The sequence below is a fragment of the Protopterus annectens genome, chromosome 7.part0 (assembly GCF_019279795.1).
Source record: "Protopterus annectens isolate FY-2018-M chromosome 7.part0, PAN1.0, whole genome shotgun sequence".
In the NCBI taxonomy this organism is placed as follows: Eukaryota; Metazoa; Chordata; order Ceratodontiformes; family Protopteridae; genus Protopterus; species Protopterus annectens.
Window position 1 is genome coordinate 474255749 of NC_056739.1, and position 25809 is coordinate 474281557.

At 43.0% G+C, this 25809-nt stretch overlaps 1 protein-coding gene across 1 annotated transcript in view; it reads left to right on the forward strand.

Moving 5' to 3' along the window:
- The first annotated feature begins 305 nt into the window (after positions 1-305).
- LOC122805991 (extracellular calcium-sensing receptor-like) overlaps positions 306-25809 on the forward strand; it is a 362606-nt gene continuing 337102 nt past the window's right edge. Inside the window, exon 1 of the mRNA XM_044076232.1 lies at positions 306-379. Within this exon, the coding sequence (XP_043932167.1) occupies positions 306-379 (74 nt within the window). The remainder of the gene's footprint in view (positions 380-25809) is intronic.

The window sequence follows — 25809 nt, forward strand, 5'->3', positions numbered from 1 at the left end:
CCAGTACCTGCACACCCACCCCTTATCACTAGGGAACAGGGCATCACTGCCCTCTAAAAGCCAAAAAGACAGCCTCTTTGGGACCAGACTACATCCCAGGCTGCATCCTACATGAACTCAGGCATGAACTGGTAACACCATTAGGCACCCTAGTCAACCAAAGCCTGAATACCAGCTTTGCCCCAGCTGAGTGGAGAACAGCCACTGTCATCCCTTTACACAAAGGTGGAGTGTTCACTGATCAAGGAAATTAAAGACCCATCAGCCTACCTGGCCTGATCTGCAAGACCATGCAATGGATTATCATGGACCTCGTTAACAAGAACATTGGTGAACTCCAAATACTTGACCCCACACAGTCAGTCTTTGTCAACGGGAGGTATGTCTGTTAAATCTGGTTGACTTTCCTGAGACAGCCACCAAAGGCATGGATGAGGGAAAGATGGTGCACACCACTCATCTAGACTTGGCCAAAGCCTTACACACAATTCCCCACTTGGCCATAGTAGATAAACTATGTGAACTAGGCATCAACACATATGTTACCAGATGGGTAGCAAACTGGCTCATTGATAGAACTCACCTAATCATAATAGGGGTAGCCGAGTCAATCAGTACACCCATAATGAGTGGCATAACACAGGGAAGGGTCATGGGGCCTCTGTTATATGGGATATACTTCCCTGAGGTGAAGGCCAAAAACACTGGCCTATGGCTGACCAAGTTTGTAGATGACTGTAGGCTGGGAACCATCATCAATTCCCAAAGTGATGTGGACGTCCTCCAAGAGGGTCTCACCAAAACAAATGACTGCTGCCAGAAACACGGCCTCAGGATTAATGCCAGAAAATGCATCATCATCCCCCTCAGGGAAACTAATGTTCCCACATATTATCATATTAACAACAACGTCCTACATATACAATCACTAGTGAGGCATTTGGCCACCCAGGTTGATAGCAACCTGACGTCAGAGCATCATGTTGCTTCTGTTGTACGGAAAGCTTTCTAAATGGGCCAACTCAAAAGTAAGGGTATCTCATCCAGGGACAAAGAGGTCATAAGATCCATATACTCTACCCTTATAAGGCCAATTATGGTGTTCAATGCCCCCTTTGCCATGTACCTCAAAAAGTACACGCAGCAGCTGGAGAGACCACAGAGGTTCCACACTGGGAGAATCCAGGCCCTCAAGCACCTGCCCTACATAGATAGGCTAAAAGCACTGTCCTTCTTCTCAGTTCCATACAGACTCCTCAGAGGTGACCTCTGTCTGGCATACAAAGCAACCCAGACCCTGCCTTGATGGGACTGCTTCACATCTGAAAGTCAAACCCCACTCGATCAACCTGTAGGCACAGCATCAACCTGGTCTGTGATATCAATAGGACTTGATGTGACAGATATGTGTCCTGCAAACACCCCCATCTGTGGAATACACTCACTTTCCACATCAAGCCAAGTACCTCAATACCTCTTGTGAAGTGCACCCTAGATAACTGTGTGGGAAACAGAAAAATACATTCCTGTGATTCCACCTGTATCCCTGTTCGACAGTGGCTCTGGGTGCTGACATGTCTTAACATGGGCTACACTCTCATCTGCTAGGGTTATAAGGGCTTTAGGGCCAATAACCTAGTGAACTCATATGAACCTATGAACCTATAAACACACCACATTATTCTATACTGCTCTGCCACTGACATACCAGGAAATCACTGTGCTATGTAGAATATGCCAGACATATTATGGAAATATCTGCTCAGTACAATGCACTCTGTACCCACACCAGGATATGACTTTTCAGTTAAGAAGGATACCACATAAACAAGAGATCCCCTGATAGTACATCACTGAGGTGCTGGACTGTTTGCATAGCTTCATCAGCCAGTCTGCTGTAGCCACACCTCTCAACTGGCCAGATTTGGCAAGAATGTCTATATTTTGGCTCATAATTTTGGTCTGTTCATAATAAATCTTGTATTTCTCTGGTCACTGTGATGATCTGAGGATTTATGTCTTTAATTAATGACATACATTTCAGTGTCAGACATCATATATGTCAGAAAATGTCTGCTAAAACAAACCCAGTTACTTTAGCAACTTTCTAAGTTTATAAGAGGAATATTTAAAATGTCTCCCTATGTTTTGGCTATTGCTCCCCCATTTTGGCAGGCTATCCCCAGATTCCTTTCACTAACAGGTTGAGAGGTATGGCTGTAGCACACAAAACCCTGGACCTGAGTACAGCTATTTCTGGAATGGACTCCCACTCTTACTATAGAAGATCATACTGGGCATGCTCCTACACTTAGAGAATTACAGCTATACTGACTATACAGCTGCATTATGCATATATGTCTTTGCATACAGCCAGTTATGTACACTTTAACTGTCTCTACCCACACCAATCACACAGGATTACCTTCAACTATCTGTAAGGTCCATATGTGCTATATCTGCATCTGTTGAGTGTGATACACAGATATATATATATATATATATATATATATATATATATATATATGGGAAACATAAAAATATTTCAAGCATACACACACATAGACATGGGAAGAGAGAGAGAGAGACAGAGGGAGACACAGACAGAGAGTTAGTCATAGATAGAGACACCCTGAAAGGCATAAAGTGATGTCCTGCTGTAGACAATTGCATACTAGTTGTAACCAGTAGTATATGCCAGCATGAAGGTGAGCTCCATTGTGTAATAGTAGTGAAGTAGGGGTTGTAATCTCTGTGTGTGTGTGTGTGTGTGTGTGTGTGTGTGTGTGTGTGTGTGTGTGTGTGTGTGTGTGTGTGTGTGTGTGTATGTGTTTGTAGGTTAAAGTATTTTGAGGCTTTTCCCACCCCGTACACTTCCCATTGCCCTACTTTACAAGATCTGTTGATGTCATTCACCTTAGAAGTACCTTTAGACACTCTTCAGCCCTATAACCTCTGTGGTGCATGTGATAAGTGCATAGCTCTATGGTATAAAAAACTAGATAAGTAGGCAAGTGTGTGTGTGTGTGTGTGTGTGTGTGTGTGTGTGTGTGTGTGTGTGTGTGTGTGTGTGTGTGTGGATAGGTTAAAGTATTTGAGGTGTTTTCCACTCAGTACACTTCCCAGTGCCCTACCTTACAAGATCTGCTGATGTCATTCAGTTTAGAAGTACCTTTGGACACTCATCAGCCATATAGTCTCTGTGGCGTGTGTAATAACCACGTAACACTATAGTACAAATAACTAGATAGGTAGGGTTCTAATTTCAGGCCTGGAAAATATGTGTGTGTGTTGGTGGTTTAAAGTATTTTGAGGCCTTTCCCACCAAGTACACTTCCCATTGCCATACTTTAGAAGGCCTGCTGATGTCATTCACCTTAGTAGTACCTTTGGACCTGCTGTAATACAAATAAATAGATAGGTAGGGGTTCTAATGACAATACTGGCCAGTGTGTGTGTGTGTGTGTGTGTGTGTGTGTGTGTGTGTGTGTGTGTGTGTGTGTGTGTGTGTGTGTGTGTGTTGATTAGACCATTTTAAGGCCTCTTCTACCCAGTACATTTCCCATTGCCCTACTTTACGAGGCCTGCTGATGTCATTCACCTTAGAAGTACCTTTGGATACTTATCAGCCCTATACGTTACATGGCGTGTGTGGTAAGTAAGCAATGCTATAGTACATAGAAGTAGATAAGTAGGAGTTTAAATTTCATTACAGCCACCTATACTAGTTTGTGTGTGAAGCATATCCCCTCTAGGTGTTGGTTATACTATTTTAAAGCCTGTTGACCTCCTTCCCATGGCATTACTTTAATTAGTGTGGTGATGTCACCCACCTTACAAGTACAGTCACACATTTCCTAACACAAAGGCACTGTGGTGCAAGCAATAGTCATATTAGTCTGTACTGTACATAACTAGATATGTAGGTCATCTAATAGGAAAAGAGTCAACTCTGTGTGCATGTGTGTTTCAATAGTTCATAGTTCATAGTTTTAGTACTAGGCTAACTGCCCTTGTGAGCCATTTTAAGCCTAGCCAATTATCCCTTGTGAGACTCAAACCCTGCACCTTGTGTTTTTAAGGCAAACACCTTAGCCACTAAGCCACCCTCCCAACCCTGTGTGCCCCCATGCAGCAGTGTGTCTGTGTTTCAGATGGCTCTACCATGTTAAGGGCCTGTGAACTCACCATTGGCAATCCTAACAGCCCCTGCAGTTGTCACACACTTGACTAGTAGTGGCAGACACTGCAACACTATAGTACCTCTGTGATGTTTGTGTATGTATATAGCAAAGCAGGTAGAGATTCTGCTATTAGCAAGGGCTGGTTATGAGTGTGTGTGTGTGTGTGTGTGTGTGTGTGTGTGTGTGTGTGTGTGTGTGTGTGTGTGTGTGTGTGTGTGTGTGTGTACATCCCCCTACAGCAGTCTACCTGTGTTATGGCCACCAGCATAACTCTCAACCCCTCACAGAAAAACATCTGCTTAAAGCTATATGGAAAACTGGGGTAAATACCAAACACTGAGCATGACCTTCACATATTGCTTTGACATGCATGAAAAGTAGATACCAGAACAGGTCATGCATTTTAATGCACTTTACAAAGGATATGTGTTGTTACATGGCAATATCTGTCATCAATATGCAATGTTAGTCTGTCATGATTTTCCTACAGTTTCCCAGAAAACCACAATTATATGACAGATGGAAAGAAAGTATGTGTCAAACATCAGGACAATCTGCCGACATATGCAGAGATCACAGGTTGCAGTCCATGTTTGGCAAGGTATGATCTGTGACAACAATGTAAACAGTAAAGAGGCCCCAAGAGTGTAGGACAACAAAAATGTCATATGGTTCAGTGCTGATTATATACAGTTATTACTGCACATCAGAATGTTATGACAAATAGTGTAAGCTAAGGTAATGTCACACAAAGAAGGTGTCATAGTAGCAAACCAGAGGAAGTCCTGTGTGTTGAAATTGCCGTGGGCATGGTATGTCTTGCCAACTATCACATTACTACAAGTCATGTCCCAAACTCCACATATGATAATGTCGCAAACAGATTCTGTGTCACCTATGTGTGTGCAATATGTGGACGTGTGAAGGCCCAGTAATTACCTGGTGGCCCCAATAACCCACATGTATATAGGCATGAATGATAATTGGTACGAGTCTATATTATAACATTGAAGTCTTAAAACTTTGAATGTTATAATATAGACCCTATTCAGTGAATGCTTGAAATAACGAAGCTACAGAACACTGAATATTTTCCTAGGGAAAGTATTCAGTGGGCCATTTCTGTGGCTTTGCTATTTCCTCGACTGTGGTGCGAAGGTGATGGACCGGGTTAAGGTAAGTGTGCGAACTGACAGAGGTAAGGTGAGTGTGCGATAGTTAGGGACCTTAGGGATAGGGAGCGAGTAAGGTGAGTGTGCAATAGTTAGGGACCTTATGGTTAGGGAGTGGGTAAGGTGAGTGTGCATTAGTTAGGGACCTTAGGATTATGGAGTGGGTAAGGTGAATGTGCAATAGTTAGGGACCTTAGGGTTAGGGAGCAGGTAAGATGAGTGTGCTTTAGTTAGGGACCTTAGAGTTAGGGTTGGGTTAAGGTAAGTGGATAGCTAGTAGTGTATGTACGGTTTAGTGTAGGGTTCTGTGAAGTGTGTATGTGTGGATTATGTATTTTGATGTGCTTGTGCTGTGTGTGTGTATTCTCGGAACACATTTGCTGTTCTGAGCGTTCGAGTATATCACATTTCGAGATTTCAAGGTCATGCTTATGGTGTTCGACATTTTAGAATTTTGATAATGTGATATAGACCCAATTGGCACCACCCACATACGTAGGTACAGCCTAAGGCTGTGTGAACTGTAAGTATTTTTCAGCCTGTCATTGAGCCACAAACTGCTGTTAATACACTGCAATGGTCATACAATGGGTATGGAATGCTGTCAAGGTCCTAGCCTCAAGCTGAATGCAGACAATAGTGTCAGCATGCCATACAGCAAGGACATCTCCCCAGTATTTCCCACATCAGCACCAACCCCATAAACACAAAGACTGCGATGATAGACCTGGATATGCAGGATGGCAACATAGTTCCATTCAGGCAACAAGTATTGGCAGTCATCAGGAATTGCTTGTATGTGGTTCACCACATAGGTAAAGGGACCACATCCAGCAAAAAGGTGGACATTACCTCTGAATAGTCCTCAGTCAGTACAACAATACATTAGCAGCATGGCCAGTCTGCTATGCACCTATGCAGACAACTGCAGAATCTATAAAGGCTATGCAACACCCACAAAGGTCAACCATGGCCCTCAACACCTGTTCCACACAGAAAGTCTGTAATCAGTACTGGCCCACTAGTTATTGATCAGGTTGTCCACAGGTGTCTATGGCATGCCAAAATGGCAATGTTGTGCTCAATGCTTCAACAGCTGCCCCATGTACAAAAGTACAACACTGTGTGCATTACCAGCATGAGAGGCCTGACTCGCATATGAGATAGAAGACACACGTGCTGGAGAGTCAGGTTTGGCTACCAGAGGCTGCCCTTTATCAGGAATACACCTCCCAAACATGTCAAACACAGTACCATGCATACCCTCATCAACTGCATCAAGGTTGAGTGGATGGGAAAGAAAAAGCTTCTCTCCCTGGGGTTCAACCAATGTCCAGCAATGGCAGGGGCAGCAGGTGCTGATGGGTGATTCTGTTGGAGATAAAATAATGGCTAGGCTTGTGAGGGTCCCAGGGCTAGTACTCTAGTAACCTCCTCTGTATCTATGAACTTGTGGTCCTACAGAATCCCCAGCTGACATGTACGAAGGCTAGCTGGCTGTGTCAAGGGGCATGTATGCAAGGTCACACTGTCTGCCCCCATTGTGCCTCACACACTTTTGCACTCATACATACCCAGTAGACATGTACATATACAGCCATACCTTGGTGATGGAAAGGTTACTGTGTTTCCACTTCACTATACTCAGCTTCGGTAATGTCAGCAGCCCCACAGGCTGTACACACACAAACACCTGGAACACAAACGGAATATGGTACATGAGACAACAGTCAGTCAGCAGTACTAACAGCAATAATGCATCTTGGCAGAAAGGTACATACACTTCGATATGGACCCATGACAATTGCCAGAAGACAGAACCTTACATAGCCTAACATTACTAGATTATACTATATCCACCCTATGCACCAGACCCATATTACCATGTCCCTGCATTGATGGTATGGATAACAGGAATGTGGCACAAGTATCACCACATGCAAAAGGTGTGGTGTGGGGTTGCCAGAGGCCTAGGCTGGTCCATGCAGTTGACATAATGTGTGTGTGTGTGTGTGTGTGTGTGTGTGTGTGTGTGTGTGTGTGTGTGTGTGTGTGTGTGTGTGTGTCTGGAGGGGTGGTGTTCAACTGGGCCATGGAGAAGAGTTGTGTGTGTCTGGTGGTGACCTGCCTGTGATAGTGATGTGTGAGTGTGTGTATGCACACAGTCAAGCCATGCGGTTGCCCTACATGGGGGTATGTTGGACAGCCGTTTACCATACATGGCAGGATGTACAGTTCACCATCTCCAGTCATGGACATGGGAACTGGTTCTGTCTGGAGTGTCACTAGCATCACCAGGCACAAGGCCAGATGCTGTATAACTCCCTGATGGTGACTGCTCTCTGCTGGATCTATGTTTCTGACAGGGCCTGCCAGGACCACATGCCCGTGGCCTGATATGTTGTTGTGTGGACAGCACCCTTCTTTTGGTAGTGCTGGTGGTAATGCCACTACGGGAGTGTGAATGTGCATGGCCACTTGGGCTATGAGCTGATCTTGTTGGTGGCCTTCGTCCACGTGTCCAGTGCCCTACTCCCACCACATGCTCAAGCACAGACATTGCATGGTTGAGCACTGACAATGTCTCACCCCACCATCTATCCATGATATCAGCAAAATGACGTATGGCATCACCAATGTCATGGAGGTTGTCACGCATGGCAGGAAGGGTTGCATTCATGACCCTGAGCATCTATCTGGTGTAGAGTTCAGAACATGCCTGTGACTCCATGATGGATCAAAACATGTGTTGGGTGACACCTGCTGTGACACCTCTGACAGGGGCTGATTGGGCAACAGTCCTCCAAGCACCTCTGTCAATCTGCCTGTGTGGGACCTCACCAGCTCTCTGGCTATGGCTAGTGTCTACACCCACAGTTGCCATAGTCACCACACTAGCCTGTCCATTGCCACCACCCTCCGACTGTCCATTATCTGTGGCTGCTGGGAACCGGGTATGTGTGGGCATACTGACTGTGTGACGGGACATTGTGGGGGAAAGTGTGATATCAACCAATGGCACAGATTCAGTGCCCAACAACCCCACCTGTGCCTCACTATGCCCACCAACATCATCAGAGTCTGATAAGACACTGACATCAGATTGTGAGGGGGAGAGACCCCAATCCCCATGTTCACCTGTGAGGGGAAGACAACATATGTAAATTAATACCGGCACTATAATGTTTGCTGATCCACACACACATACACACACACACACACACACACACACACACACACACACACACACACACACACACACACACACACACACACGTGTGCATGTGCACACACACACACACACACACACACACACACACACACACACACACACACACACACACACACACACACACACAGGTGAGCTGGCACAAAACCATTATACAGACCACACTTTCTGAAAGATAACATGCACGCACACAGACCACAATAGACACACTATGGACAGGCCTTTAACAACATGCAGTGCAGCTATGTCCAGTTAATATTGCTACTACTATACACCTCTGATGTATATGAGGAGTGGTAGCATGTGATGGGCCTTTACCTAACACACAGTGCACCCATGTACACAATACTAATGTACCCCTGTATAGTACAGTGGCAACAGCTATACAAACATACGTGCCAATATGTTAGAGCTCCTGTGAATAGGCACCTGTGATGACCAATGTGATGCACCGTAGTTAACCACACCACATGTGAACATGTACATATTGCAATAAAGCTACGCATAACAGTTATGTGCATGGAAAACTGACTGTGCTTAACATGCCTAGGGTATTGGTGAGCCACAGCAAGAAAATTCCACACTCACCAGCTTCAGCTTGCTGTTCCCAACCAGACCAGAGGGACCTATGTAATTGTAGGGGAGAGGTATTGTCAGCACACACATATGTGGCAATCTTCTTATTGTTCTTTCAGCTGCTCCCATTAGGGGTCACCACAGCAGATCATCTGTTTCCATTTCTTCCTGTCTTTTGCATCTTGCTCTGTCACACCAACCACCGGCATGTCCTCTCTCACCACATCCATAAACCTTATCTTAGGTCTTCCTCTTTTCCTGTTACCTGGCAGCTTTATCCTTAGCATCTTTTTCCCAATATACTCTGCATCACTCCTCAGCACATGTCCAAACCAATGTAATCTTGCCTCTCTGGCTTTGTCTCCAAACCTTCCAACCTGGGCTGACCCTCTAAAATGCTTATTCCTAATCATGTCCACCCTTGTCACACCCAGTGCAAATCTTAACATCGTTAACTCTGCCACGTCCAGCTCTGAATCCTGCCTTTTTGTCAATGCCACTGTCTCCAACCCATATAACATAGCTGGTCTCACTACCCACTTGTAGACCTTCCCTTTCACTCTTACTGGTACTCGTCTGTCACAAATCATTCCTGACAATCTTCTCTACCCACTCCATCCTGCCTGTACTCTCTTCTTCACATCTCTTCCACACTCACCATTACTCTGTACTGTTGATCCCAAGTATTTATCTCTTCCATCTTCGTCACCTCTACTCCCTGCATCATCACCATTCCTCTATCCTCCCTCTCATTCACACACATATATTCTGTCTTAGTCCTGCTGACCTTCATTCCTCTTCTCTCTAGAGCATATCTCCACCTCTCCAGGGTCTCCTCAACCTGTTCCTTACTCTCACTACAGATCACAATGTCATCTGCAAACATTATAGTCCACTGGGACTCCTGTCTGATATCGTCTGTCAGCCTGTCCATCACCATTGCAAATAACAAAGGGCTCAGAGCTGATCCTTGATGTAATCCCACCTCTACCTTAAACGCATCTGTCACTCCCACCGCAGACCTAACCACTGTCACAATACCCTCGTACATATCCTGTACCACTCTTACATACTTCTCTGACACTCCTGACTTCCTCATACAATACCACAACTCCTCTCTAGGCACCCTGTCATATGCTTTCTCTAAGTCAACAAAGACACAATGCAACTCCTTCTGACCTTCTCTGTACTTCTCCATCAACACTCTCAGAGCAAACATCGCATCTGTAGTGCTCTTTCCTGGCATGAAACCATACAGCTAATCATTAATCATCACGTCCCTTTTTAACCTAGCTTCCACTACTCTTTCCCATAACTTCTTGCTGTGACTGATCAATTTAATCCCTCTGTAGTTACTACAGCTCTGCACATCACCCTTATTCTTAAAAATTGGTACCAAAACACTTTTTCTCCATTCCCCAGGCATCCTCTCAATTTCCAAGATTTCATTAAATAATCTAGTTAAAAACTCTACTGCCATTCCACCTAAACACCTCCATGCTTCCACAGGTATGCCATCTGGACCAACTGCCTTTCCATTCTTCATCATCTTCATAGCTATCCTTACTTCCTCCTTGCTAATCTACTGCAAGTTATGATTCACTATCCGCACATCATCCAACTTCTCTCCCTCTCATTCTCTTCATTCATCAGCCCTTCAAAGTACTCTTTCCATCTCCTCAACACACTCTCCTCACTTGTGAGTATGTTTGCTCATTATCCTTTATCACCCTTACCTGCTGCACATCTTTACTAGCTCAGTCCCTCTGTCTAGCCTATTGGTACAGGTCCTTTTCTCCTTCCTTAGTGTCCAACCTTTCATACAACTCTTCATACGCGTTATTCTTAGCCTTTGCCACCTCTCTCTTTACCATGCACCTCATCTCCTTATACTCCTGCCTACTTTCTTCATCTTTCTGACAATCCCACTTCTTCTTCGCCAACTTCTTTCTCTGTATACTCTCCTCTACTTCCTCATTCCACCACCAGGTCTCCTTGTCCTCCTTCCTCTTTCCAGGTGTCACACCAAGCACCTTTCAAGCCATCTCCCTTATTAGCTCTGCTGAAGTTACCCAGCTATTTGTTAACTCTTCACTGCCACCCATTGCCTGTCTTAACTCTTCCCTGAACTCCACCTCACAATTACCCTTTTTCAATTTCCACCATTTGATCCTTGGTGCTGACCTCACACTCCTACTCATTCTCTTCTTGATCACCAATGTCATCCTAAAAACACCATCCTATGCTGCCTAACTACACTTTCCCTGCCACTACTTTACAGTCTCCAATCTCCTTCAGACTGGCCCTTCTACATAAGATATAATCCACCTGTGTGCATCTTCCTCCATTCTTGTATGTCACCCTATGTTCCTCCCTCTTGTTAAAATACATATTCACCACAGCCATGTCCATCCTTTTCACAAAATCCATTACCATCTGACCTTCTGCATTCCTTTGCTTAACACCATACCTACCCATTACTTCTTCATCCCCCTCTGTTCCCTTCACCAATATGCCCATTGAAATCTGCTCCAATCACCACTCTCTCACCCTTGGGTACAGTCATCACCACTTCATCCAACTCACTCCAAAATTTTTCTTTCTCATCCATCGCACACCCAACTTATGGAGTATATGCACTAACAACATTCATCATTACCCCATCAATTTCCAGCATCATAAACATCACTCTGGCACTCTTTTCACCTCCAAAACACTCTTAGCAAACTGTTCCTTCAGGCTAACCCCCACGCCATTTCTCCTCCCATTCACACCATGCTAAAACAATTTGAACCCACCTCCAATAAACCTGGCCTTGTTCCCCTTCCATCTGGTCTCTTGCACACACAATATGCCAACCTTCCTTCTGTCCATCATATCAGATAGCTCTCTCCCTATACTAGTCATACTGCCAACATTCAAAGTTCCGACCCTCACTACCACAGTCCTAGCCTTTACCTGCTTTCAGGCATGCCTTCCCACTTTTCTCCTCCTTCGGCCAACAGCAGCCCAATTTCTGCCAGCACCCTGTTGGCCAACAGTACTGGTGGCATTCGTTGTTAACCTGGGCCTCGACCAATCCGGTATGTATATCTGTACTGTTGTCTGCATGTATGATTTGGCAAAATTTTACTCCGGATGCCCTTCCTGACTCAACTCTCCCCATTTATCCAAGCTTGGAACTGGCACAAAGAAATGCACTGGCTTGTGCATCCCCAGTGGCTGGGTTACACACATATGTGGCAATGGTACAGGATAATATGTGCATTTATGAACATGTACAGTACAAGCTGTGATACTACCTAAATTACTGACTTTCACAATAAGTGTGCTCTTGTGTGCATTACAAAACCCCACCCACAAATGTAGTCTGACCTGACATATGCATCCAGGTATGCAAAGGCTGCCACTATGAATGCTATAGTATTGCCGTGATGCCCACTGGGGCCTTATCTGGTTGCTTCTCGGCTGTTGACTCTGTGCCACCCACATCCACGACATATGTGGTGCTGGTTTCCTGGGAAGTGGTGGATGCACTAAGGTTGGTGAGGAACTCCTCCATGGCAATGACTGGTACTTGTGTAGCAGGCCTTCCACCTGTGCCAGTATGGTCCCTGGACACAGGTGCAGCTCTTTGCTGTGCATTGTGTATTAGGTCTGTGGCACATTGTCAGACCTGTTCATAGCTCCTGTCATGGTGTCTAATGTTCTTTACGATCCCTATCAGATCTGCCCACAGGGCATTGTGTTCCTGCATGTTTTGCTGGCTCCTCCCCAACAGTACCCTGTGATGGAGACTGAGTGCATCAGTGATCACTGCAGTCATGGCCTCCATGTATGGTGGGTGTCGTCTACCATACATCCTACCGGAAAAACATGAATAGCGGAACACATCACAAGACAGCATACATTGGCCACCATGATGTACAGACTCTCCACATCCACATTTGCTAGCACTATTCATCACTAACACACACATTATATCCCTTCCATCTATCAGTACAGTATGTGTGTGAGTATTGTCAACATACTGCCATTACAGCATGCATTGTCTCCCTTATCCTGATGTGTCATGTTCGCCCCACTGAGGATTATTAATCTGCATAATCCTTCATCATTTGCATCATACAGCAAATGCAGCAGCTGGTGACATCACACAGGTTCCCCACCAGGGAATACAAGGCCATCAGACATCTACCATACACCTATAGGCTATACAGCCAACCCTCTACCCAGTGTCATACATACTCCTCAGGAGTGACCTCACTGTGGCAAACAAGGCAATCACGGTCACCACATTGCTGGGACTGCTAGCTACACAAGTGCAGGTCATGCTCCACTGTGTTAACCCACACACGCACCTTCAACTGGTTAAGTGACCTGGACTGGCCTTGTTGGCAGCTCACATGTGTGTCACACACAATCACCCTATGGTGGAATGGGCACCATGTCCACATTAGGCAGGGTAGCTACCAAAACATTTGCAGATGTAACCTGGTAAAATGAATGGTTAACAGCAACTACACCCTTGAGATATCACCTGTGTCCCTGTTTGATGGGGACATCAGCTGCTGCCTTGCATACACATGGGCTAACATGTGGCCTAAGCATATGGCTGTTAATGGCCCATAGCCTAGTAACCTAAGATGGTACCAGGACTACCAGAAATGACCTGACTGCTGTGATAGACTGTGTTGTTATATGCCCACACACATCACTGCCATTGACTGCTGGGTGTCCCTATGGGCAACGTTACAGTACCAGGTCATCCAGCCTACATCCAGCAAATAGGTGAGTGACACTACAGGTGCATGTGGACATTCCAGGAACATCTGAGGTACATGATAACAGCCAGCAGTGCATATGTGGTGTAGGATGACTTACTCAAAGGTGTCTGACATCTGCAGTACCCAGATGTTGGCAGAATGGGTACATGTGCCTGATAGTTGTAGACCCCCCTGCCAGACAAATGTGTATTTCTGCACACAAGTCGGACAACATGTGATGGTTGTCCACAGAGTTTAGGGATGTGTCTGTGACATGCCAGACTCCTGGGGACACAGTAATGGTCCATGAATATCTGGTACTGTATCCATTCCCTTATGTATGCACAGCTACTGAGCCAGAGGCAGCATTCCCTCCACTCCTACTACGTATAACCTGCTGTCCTGTTGCAGGGACTCACCAGGTATGTTAGCCATAGGTGTCAGGCAATCAGATATAGATGTGGTGTACACATTGACCAAGCCAGAGTATGTCAGGAATAGTCAGGGAGACCTGGACAATCTGTGAAATAATCCTATATGACATTGGCAGACTAAGAAAGGCTCAATAATGGCACATGATGTGATATGCCAGCTGAATCCACAATTACGTATTGTCAGTGTGATGCCTCTGCATTGGCCTAGTAATCAATGAGCCTCAATACTCACCGCTACCACCAGTGAAGGATGTACACAATGGGAGGATGACAAGTACACACAGTAAAGTACAATTACCCTTCAGAACACACAGAGATCACAGTCAGTTTGGGGATGATTTCCCCCTCTCTCTCCAGATCCCCAGTAAGACTCCCCATCGGCACAGCTATACGCTTAACATCTCAGCAGAGCAGCCAAGCCAGAACATCTATCACCCTCTCTGTCTGACCAGTGCTTTGTGTACCTGGTCATGTAGATGACACACACTTTGAGATTCGATTTATGAATCAATGAATCACACACACATGCACACACACACACACACACACACACACACACACGCGCGCGCACACACACAGACACACACACGCACACACACACAAACACACACACACACACACACACTCACTCCTGGGAAAGGTTGGCACAGGCTTACTAGCTAGGGCTCCTTTGGCCACACTTACAGGTAGTTCTGACCGTCACATTCCAGCTGTTTATCAGTTGCTGTAAGGCCCTTACCAAAAGGTGATGAATCCTACTGTGTGATGTGCTTATTAGCCAAATGGTAAGTGTGACCAATGCCAAGGCTATTGGAGTGGGTTACACAGTGTCACCAAATACATATGCAAGTACTCTTAGACCTTACTTAGTTCTACACAGACTAGACATACGTACAAGGTTTAACTATATTTAATGATAACTAATAAAAGAACAAGACAATACACAATCAATAAAGTCACTACAGAGCTTAGACTCACAGGGAATACATTAAGACATCAGTTCAGGACAGTCTGAAATAAATACAGCAAACATCTAAGGTCGTAGGTTTATAGGTTCATAGGATGATACTAGGCTATTGGCCTGGAGGCCCTTATAAGCCAAGCCAGGGATTCTGCCCATGTTCCTTCAAAGTCAGCATGTTTCCCCTGTCCAGCAGGGACACAGGTGGGATCCCAGGGGTGTATGTTCTGTTTCTCATCCAGTCATCCAGGTTCCTCTTAAAGAGGGCTAGAGAGGTACTTTGCTTAACATGGTGAGGGAGTCTATTCCACAGATGGGTGAATATTTTGGCACACAAATTTATCCTGCCAACATGTTCCATTCATGCTAAGAGGGAATTGTACTCCAAAATGGGTCTGATAAGGGAGGAGTACAGGGATGTTATAACCTCCTCGTTCCTGGATGGCATACCCTTTTTTTATGAGGCAGGCCATGTAGATAGCCTGCTGTGCAATGGCAGCAATGTGGTGGTCAAAAGTAAGGCTGCTATCAACCTGTGTGCCCAAGTTCCTCACAACTGATTGCATGCTTTGTACATGTTATCAATGCCATAAGTACTGGGGATGACATTTTCCCCAAAGGGGATTATGATGCATATCTTGTCAATCAGTTGGAGACCATGCTTCTGGCACCAGTCATTAGTTTGGGTAAGGCCCTCTTGGAGGATGTTCACATCAGTATGGGAATTTAAGACAGCACCCAGCTTGCAGTCATCTGCAAACTTGGTTAGACACAGACCACTGGTTTTGGCTTGCACCACAGAAAAGTATATGCCAAACAATGGAGGCACCAAGACTGATCCTTGGGGTACACTAGTCATTACAGGTCTACTACTAGACATGGCTTCCCCTACTTTGACTGAATGGGTTCTAGCAGTGATCCAGTTAGCTACCCATCTGGTAACATACAGGCAGAAACCTAGCTGGGAGGGTTTATGTATTATGGCCAAGTGGGGAATACTGTCAAAGGCTTTGGTTAGGTCAAGGTAGGCATTGTGCACCATCTTCCCCTTGTCCATGGCTTTGGTGAATGTTTTCAAGAACTCAACCTAGTTTAACAGGCATGATCTCCCTTTGACAAAACCAAACTGTGTGGGGTCAAGTGTGTGGAGGTTGCCAATGTCCTTGTTTATTAGGTCCATGATAATGTATTCCATGGCCTTGCAGATCAGGCTAGTTAGGCAGATGGACCTATAATTGCCTGGGTCAGTGGATACTCCACTGTTGCATAGAGGAATGATAGTGGTTGTCGTCCATTCAGCTGGGATGAAGCTGTTGCTCAGGTGGTGGTTGAATAGGGTGTGTAATGGAGCTGTGAGGTCATGCCTGAGTTCATGTAGGATACAGGCAGTGATGGTATCAGGTCCCATGAAGACTTTATTGCTTGCCTTTCAGAGGGCATGAAGGACCTGTCCATGTTGTTGAGGGAGTGGGGCAGGTGTTGGGGATGTCCTGGTGTATGGATGGGGGTGACAGGGGGGTAAGGTTTCACTGAACCTGTCTGCAAGCAGGTTGGCTATATCTATGGCATTTGTGTATGTGGCGTTATTGACCACTGGTTCGGAGCAGATTTGGCTGTTGCATTTGAGTTTGCGGATATATGTGAAGAAGGCCTTTTGATTTACCTTGGTGGATCTGGCCAATTTGAATTTGAATTTAGCCTTAGAGGATAACATTGATGACCAAATATGCTTGTTCAAATGAAGGAGTGATTGCTTCCAACTTGGCACCTGCCCTTTCTCGGCCCTGGACAACAATATTTTCCTTCTATTATACTGTTCATTGCTGCTGTCCACCAGACAGGTTTATTGTTCCTTGAGGTAGATGATTTGGTCATGTTAAGTACTGCTGAGTCCATTCATATATTTTGTTGGTGTAAGCTTGAACATTATCTCAAGTTCCAAATGAAGGGACAGTGGCTGTGAAGCTGCATATACCTGATCTGAGTAGATTGTATTCAGCTTTGGAAATGTTCTTCTGTTTGATCTGACAAGGGGGAGTGGTGGGTCAGGGGAGATGGTGAGGTCAAAAGTGATTGCTTTATGGTCAGAGCTTACCAAGGAGAATGACACTGTAGGAGTGCTACAGTGACTACTCATATTGTTTAGGACCAGGTACAAGATATTTTTACCTCTTGTAGGAGTATCAACCACCAGATGCAATGCTTTGTTATTGACAAAGTCGAGAAATCTCTGGGGGTTCATGTTTGGGCTAGAATAGGTCTTGCACTCTATGTTTGGGTTGTTAAAGTCACCCAGGATCAGGGTAGAGGGTTGAATCTTGATGGATTTAACTAAGTCCAGATAGGTGGATTTGGTGTCCTGCTTCATGGTTAGGGATCTCTAGCTAGCTATGATATGAATATGTGTTTTACCGAAAGTTAACTGCATTTGCTGTGCCTCATTTGCGTACTACTATTTGACCAGATTGGAGGTGATTGAAACTGAACCTCCTTTGCTATGTTGCTCTCCATTTTGGGTCTGAAAGTATGATAGGATGAGCAATCTGGTAAGGTTGGGGCTCTCTCCACAGCTTTTAACCAGGTTTCAAGGAATGCACAAATGTCAGCATCCTCCATGACAAGGAATGCTTGAAATGAGTGCAGTTTCATGCTAAAACCCCTAGCATTTAGCAACATGGCCTTTACATTTTGTTTTAATGACCTTTCATGTTGCTAATATTGTGCTCATGACTTTGCCAAAAAAGGCACTATGGGGGAGACAAGAGCCTTTGCCAGAAGCCTAACACCCAGGGGAGACAGATGAAGGCCATCTCTGGCAAAGCATCATGGTCTGCCATTTGTGTACTGGCTTTTGAGTGAGACAACAAGGAGCCTAGGTACTTAATGTGATTGCATTTCTCAGATATTGTGTTCTTATGTGGTAGTAGTAAAGGGTTTTCTGTGTACTTAAGGCAGTTGCTACACTGTCTTAGGATGCCCATATCAACCACAGTAGCAGGAGAAAATACAGGAGACTGTCTGTCCATGGTTATCATTATCTGTGGAACAGAGGTGAAGGATAGTAGAGCGGGTACTATCTGAGGAGAGTATCCATAGGTGTGAGTATGGTTAGATAAAATCAATACAGTAGCTTTTGGTGAGGGCCTCACTCACACAGGAGTGCTAGTAAGGGACAAACATTGCAAATGAGATACTTCACAAAGGATTAATACAGCACAGTGCAATGCACAATGAACAAGCAAGGACAAACCCACACAAATGCTGGGTTTAAATACCACAAAACAAAGGTAAAATAGAAACACTAGAACTGACCAACCAGCCCTTGTCTCAGAGTTCTTAGCGCAACACTCTATGCCAGACAAGTTCCAACCAGTGCACGTACTCCCAGTAAGTGCAGGCAGGCCCTGGCCAGCATAAGATGGCATTGCAGCAAACACAGGAATCACACAAACAGATCTGAATACAGCAAAACATGCAGCCAGACTATGCTAAAGATATTTCAATACTGTGTAGGTCAATGTAACACAGGAGAACAGATACACACTAAAATATAACAGTAGCAAACAAGAGCAAACTGGTTTAAACAAATTAACCAATTAACCAACAAGAAAGCTCAAAACTGAGCCCTGTTCAAGCAGTCTTCAAACAGACAAGTTCTAACTGCACACTCCTGCCACTAGGGTGCAGGGGAAGCCTCCCCAAGAAAGATGGCCTTGATTACTGCTCAAGCTATACAAACAAAGCTAGATTCACTGGATCTGCATGCAGTCTATGCTACAGAAAACAAAGCACACCAATTTCATTAAGGGACAGTTGGAAGAAGCAGGCACAATAATCCTTTAACCAGAAACTCGCAGCTCAGAAGGGCGGAATATACCATCTCCTCCCACAAGAGTGTAGAGGACAAACCTCTTTAATGTAAAATAACTGGCCTGAAGCCCAAGTGCTTCAACCAGAAATAAGATGCTTTTAGAATAACAGACAGTAAAAGCCTTCAATCAGCAAAACCCAACTTACAAGGATGAAAGCTACCTCTTTTGCCACAAGAGTGCAGACCACAAACCATCTTAATGTAAAACAACTGGCCTGAAGCCCAAGTGCCAAAAGTCTTAGAATAACAGTTACATTTTAATTATGTTACTAACAAGCAGTAATACATGCAGCAGAATAAGTGCAACTGAGTACTTGTAAGAACAGGTAGCAAAAGTAATATAAAGTAATAAAGTAGGAAGAAACACAAATACAGTAAAATCTGTTTTTATTTAGGTTAAGTGGGAAGGGATGTAACACAATAATTTATGTTTGGGAAACCAAGGGGAGGGGGGGGTCCTTCCCGAATGAACTGTCTCTACTCAGTAGAATAAGCTGATGGGATGGGACTAGTAGGAGTGTCCAAAATGAGATTTATAGTAGGGGCGGGCAACTCAAAAGCCACCAAATTTAAGAACACAACAAGGACTGGGTGAGTAGGAGAGGGAAACACTTATAACTCCAACAGAGCAGAAAACATAAAACAAAGCAACTGTAATACTAGAATAAGATACAAAATAGAAGTGATCAAACCTTAAATAAAGGTCTTTAAATCAATATTACATGCAGAGATGACTGATAGAGCAATGCAGAACACACAAACACTTCAGCAAACTACAGATATTTCTAACTTAAAGAGCAATGCTGTCTCTCAACTCCTCCGACTACTTAACTGATGCTATTCACAGTTTGCAAAGGGATTCTTTGGCAACCTTTTTTTAAGTGACCCTAGCCAAGAACTTTTAAAACTCCAACAGAACAGTAACTTAAAATTAAACAAATGTAATACTAGCATGAGATACAAAATATAAGTGATCAAACGTTAAAAAGTTAAATAAAGAGCTTCAAATAAACATTAAATGCAGGAATGACTAATACTCAGAGTGATGCAGACCACACAAACATCAGACATATATATACTATATTCTCATCTATATGTAAACAAGTTTACATTTCCCTAGTTCCTTACTATTAGCAAGGCAAATGGATATGAGTGGATGTTGTCGTATACACAGACACATAACAACATGCAAAGGTCTTTCTCTGAGACAGGTCTGGAACTAATAATCAACACTAATGCTGGCTTAGCTCAGATTACAGCAATGTTTATCATCTGCCTTCACTTGACAGGCTAACAGCAACAAACATGCATTTTAGCATCTCTGCATCAGAAGAGAATATCTGCCTGATGTTTGTGTAGAACTGGAAGTCATAACACAGTTAAGCACTTCTATATTTTCAACCTAGTAATTATTTATGTTTTAAGGCAATACAAAAAACACTAGCTGTAGACATTTATGTCTGCTTGCTGCACTGAAACTGGGATAACACATTCATAAAGCAAGTTTAGCTTATTTACTTGACGTTTTTCAACTTATGTCTGTATGCTTTGAGGCTTCCAGCTTCTACTATTAATACATACATTTGCACAGGTAATACTTTATATACATTTCTGTTCTGTGCCAGCAACCTGTTACAGCAAGGTATCTGGACAAAGGCACAAATAAAGGGGGGACAAAGGCCAACACATAGTGGCAATTTATAAATATTGCTCTTATATACTTAGTTAATAGAATACTTGGTTTTGGATTCGCATGAGTTATCTGAAGGATATGACATCTGACATTTACACGTGTGCTATCGTTTTATGACTTCTCTCTTTAATCATTTGCCATGGATTTGCCAGACAAAACACAAATGTAGGACTAAGTGAGGAAAAATATAAGGCAAACATGTGGTCAGTCTGTAAAACTATGGACAATTGTAAGGTATGAGCTCAGTACATATCATATAGTTCAACACACACAATTATGCACTAGTTGTTTAATATCCACATAACATATATATGTATCTTACACTTGTAAGACATGCATATGTATCATATAAATATTCATAAATGACACAATTATTTACAACATCCCAGTTAGCTGGGCTGGCAGTGTCACAGTCAGTATTGTACAACAGACAATCCAGTAGTAGTCATATGTGAGCTGCTGGGGTGACTCGGGGGCCAGAGCTGTGTTCTATGTCACTGCAGACCGTATCTCTCAACTTGTTAGAGCAAGAAATCTGGACAAAGCCATAAATAAAAGTGTGACAAAGGCCCACAGATAGGGACAATTTCTAAATATTGCTCTTGTAAACTTAGAAAGTTGTTAGAATAACAGGTTTTGCATTAGCATGACTTTTCTTTTTTTTTAAAACAAGTTTATTAGTTTTAACATACAAAATAAATATTATAACAATCGTATGCAAGCAGTTAACATATAAACAGTTATAACATTTGATAAAACAACTAAAGTATTTACAAAGACATCCACTCTAAATCAAATCAATTAATTAAACTGTAACATCTTACTAATGAAACTAAGACTGTTTTAACAAGTTTTGTAAGGTATCCCATATATTATAGTAAGATGTTTTCCTAATGGTTCTTGACTTTATTGTCATTAGTTCCATATGACACACTTCAATCATAACATTTTTAAATTCATTAAATGAAGGAGGAGTATCTGAAATCCAGTTTCTGGTTATTATTTTTCTAGCCACTGCTAGAATTGACCATAATAAAGGAAGTTTAACTTTAACACATTTAGGAACAGGGGTGTTAAATAATATAAGTGATTTAGAGGCTATGAAATTATCTGTGAAAAGAGCCTGCAAAAATCATTGATTAACATCCAATATTCCTTCAGTTTTATACAATCGTAAAACATATGTGCCCAATCAGCATTTATTTCTACAGTACATCTCTTACATATGTTGTCTTTATTGTTTATTTTATTCATCATTAAGGGTGTATAGAAAGATCTATGTAAAAATTTCCAGGTAAAAAGTCTCCAATTAATAGAAGAAGTAGATTTATAAGCAGATTCCAATATATATTGTTTATCTTGTTGTTTTGGTAATTCACCATTAATGGAATTGAAATAATTCCAGTAATTATCTGAACTATAATAGGTTTCATCTCTAATGATTTTATGTATGTGTGAGAGCTTACCTTTATCAGAAACCCTATGTTGTAAATTTAATATCAAGTAGTCAATCAGTATTGGAACAGATTCTTTAACTGTTAAAGACATTAAATCAAGTTTGTTAGTAAGATGTTGTCTAAATGTTTGAATCTCTAACCAACATGTTTCTCTCAAATCAAATTCTTGCTTTAAGAAGTCTAAATTTTTTACTAGCATGACTCTTCTGAAGACTATGAAGACTGACACTGAACTGTCTGTCATTATTTTCTAACTTCAGTCTTTAATGATTTGCCACTCATTTGCCAGAAAACCATAATTTTATGCAAAGCAGAACAAAATTGTGAGGCAAAAATTAGGATATTCTACAAAAATCTATACAGTTCAGAGGTATGCTGCAGACATAGCCATCAGAGATGGCTCTAGGTGCTGGACAGCAGACTAACAGCAACATGACAGTCCAGGAAGTGTTGTTGAGACCTACTGCATAAATTCCTATTTCCCATGACTGCATTCCCCCCCATCTGCATTCCATTACATACTTAATTGTTTGACATGCCTGGTATAGTGCTGTACTCCTTTGTCAGAATAAATCCACAAAAAGGTGTTGTAAAACATCACAGTCTGTATTTCTGAAGAAAGTGTCAGACCTGTTTAGTATAGGCAGCAGCTTGCCTTTTGTAGGTAATGTCCATGAGCAGGTGATGGCCTTTGCACCAATCTGTTGCTCCCATTTGCTAATTGCATCCAAAACAGCTGGGTTGCCTTCCCATTAGCCAATGGCATGGCAACACAGTGCCATAATTAAGGCCTTCGTGTGGGCCTTGCCCCTTTTCTTGGCCTGTGAAGAGGAAATTATGGAGGTGTGGGAGCTACAGAATTACAGAGGGTAGGTGGCACTACTATCCACTGTTTAGATTGATGTGTTGTGTCCACAGTTTTGCATGCTATGTCTGCATACCACTCAACCTGTTAGTGCAGGAAATGTGAACAAAGCATGACAAAATGTGTGGACAAAGGGGCACAGATAGGGAGAGATTTTAAATATTGGTGTCATAACCTTAGAAAATTGCTAGAGTAACAGGATTTGTTTTGACATATATTTTCTAAGAGATTTGAAGTCTGACACTCAAATGTATATTATTTAGTGACTTCATTACTGATATCATCCCAGTGATTTAGCAAAATACCACAAATGTTATGAGGAACAGGCCATCAATATTAGCCATAACCCTGGCATTCTGTGGAAATCTGACAGTCACATGTGACACTTTGCAGCATTTATTTGTCTGTGTACTGGTTCTGTATCTGTATCTGTGTAAAAGGCCCAGGTACACTGCGATTTTACCCACTATAAATTGAAGTAGTGTGTGACTGGCTATCAGGATCTGTTCATAAAATCAGTTACTGTACTCAAGAGGTCAGTTGGCCTACTGGTATGTTGCCCTGACTGCAGTTGAAATGGTTCTGTGTTCATAATTTGGCAGTGATGTTTTTAGGCCTAAATGTATATCCCTTTACTGCCTGATAAATTTACAAATGCATCAGCATTCCAAAAACTGTACATATTTTCACAAAATGTCCACAGATTTTTTGCTCGTTTTTTTCATTTTTTAGTCTGTTCCTCAGAATATTTGTTGTTTTCTGGCAAATAACTGGAATAATCTGAGGTCTAATGGCACTAAATAATGACAGAGTTTTGAGTTACAGACTTCAAATCCTTCAGAAAATGACCACGTTACTCTAGCAACTTTCTTATATCTATACGTTCAATGTAAAATATGTGCCTATTGTTGGGCCTTTGTCTCCCATTTTGTCAGTCTTCATGCAGATTTCTTGCACTAAGAGGTTGAGAGGTATGTGCATCAATAATTCCCCAGGTCTGATTTGGTATAGTGGTATGGTATGTTGCTGTGAGTAGAGTTCAGAAGGTCCTGTGTTCATGACTCCTTAGCTTTGTCTTTTTTTCCCAAATGTTACATGACTTAGCAGTGATATCTCTTTTTCCCTAATGTTAAATGACTGTTATGCAAGATATACTTGAAAAAGCGTAACAAATTCTTATAGCTAATTTGGCATAATGGTATGTTGCTCAGACTGTATAGCACAGTGTGCTGGGTTCAAAACTTGGCAGTGATATATATTTTTCCCTAATGTTAAATGGCTGTAATGCATGATATGTTTGAAATAGCATTACAATCTCCCACAGCTGATTTAGTATAGTGGTATGTTCCTATGGCTAAACTACACAACATCCTGGGTTTGAAACCTACAACCCGTGGGTATTTTGTTGCTGGGCAGAACTGGGGCTGATTGAGATAGAGTGATTAAAGCAGATTTAAGTGGTTTTCAGCAGGTTTGCATGATGCTAAGTGATGCCAAGAGGTGCTTACTCCTACTTAGCTTTGCTTAGCATAATAGTGCTGCTTATTCCTGCTTAAACCTGCACTAATTTCAAAAAAAGTAAAGAAAAAAAGGGTGATAGGAAAGTGGTGAAATGGGGGCAAGCAGGGGGTAAAACATTATGAAAAGCAGGTAGGGATGTGCAGGATGGGTGTAGGAAAGGACCATCACTCTCCTTTTCTGATGCAGCAACAGCCGTGAATGATGTGTATAATTTGGAAATTTGGAATTTAGAGCCTCACACCCCACAGGGGAAGGATGTGGATGACATACATTTGTTGAGTAATTCAGTGTACGAGGAGGCAAAATGAAGAGTTATGTATGGGGCAATATTTATTTGTGGGAGAGATGCTCTGTTTTTTTTTAAGGTGAGAGTGGGATGTTGGGGAAGGGTAGTAGGTATATTTGGGGAGGTAGGTTGGGTAGGAGAGGTTGCATTTGCAGACAGACAAGACAGCAGACAGGGGCAGAGTATGACTCATGAGGGGGTAAACACCTTAGCAGGGAGGGTGGTTGGGAATCGGAGGCCCATGTGCCCCCAGATGGAAACAGTGGGACTGAGGTTTCCACCCATTAGCAGTCACCACTGTCCCTTCACAGCCCTGAAGGTGGCTGTGCTGGGGGCTGGACAATAGGGGTAGGCTGCCGCTCAAGGTTTGACAGTCTGCCCTCAATCCATGCATAAATGGAATAACAGTGAATATTGTAATAGCATGCCAGTTACATATATGGCAACAGGCCAGCAACAATGGTATTTGAACAAGGTATGTTAATATGCAACCAATTAAATATATGAACAATAATAGAACAAAAGTCCCAACATTAGGTTTTGTGAACAACATACCCGTAGTATATGAATAAAAATTATTGATGCCGATAAGGGGTGGGACGAGAGAAACAAAGTTCATTAACAACTGTATAGGTTTTTATTTTTCACAGCAGTATTGCTCAATACTCTACAAGTCTGCCCTCACTTTACATCTTGCTGTGGCCTACAGCTTCTGTAGCATGTACATACCTGTTAAGCTGTCAACCTGGAATGGTATGAGGTAAACTGTGAGGACTCTAGGAACAAGACTAGAG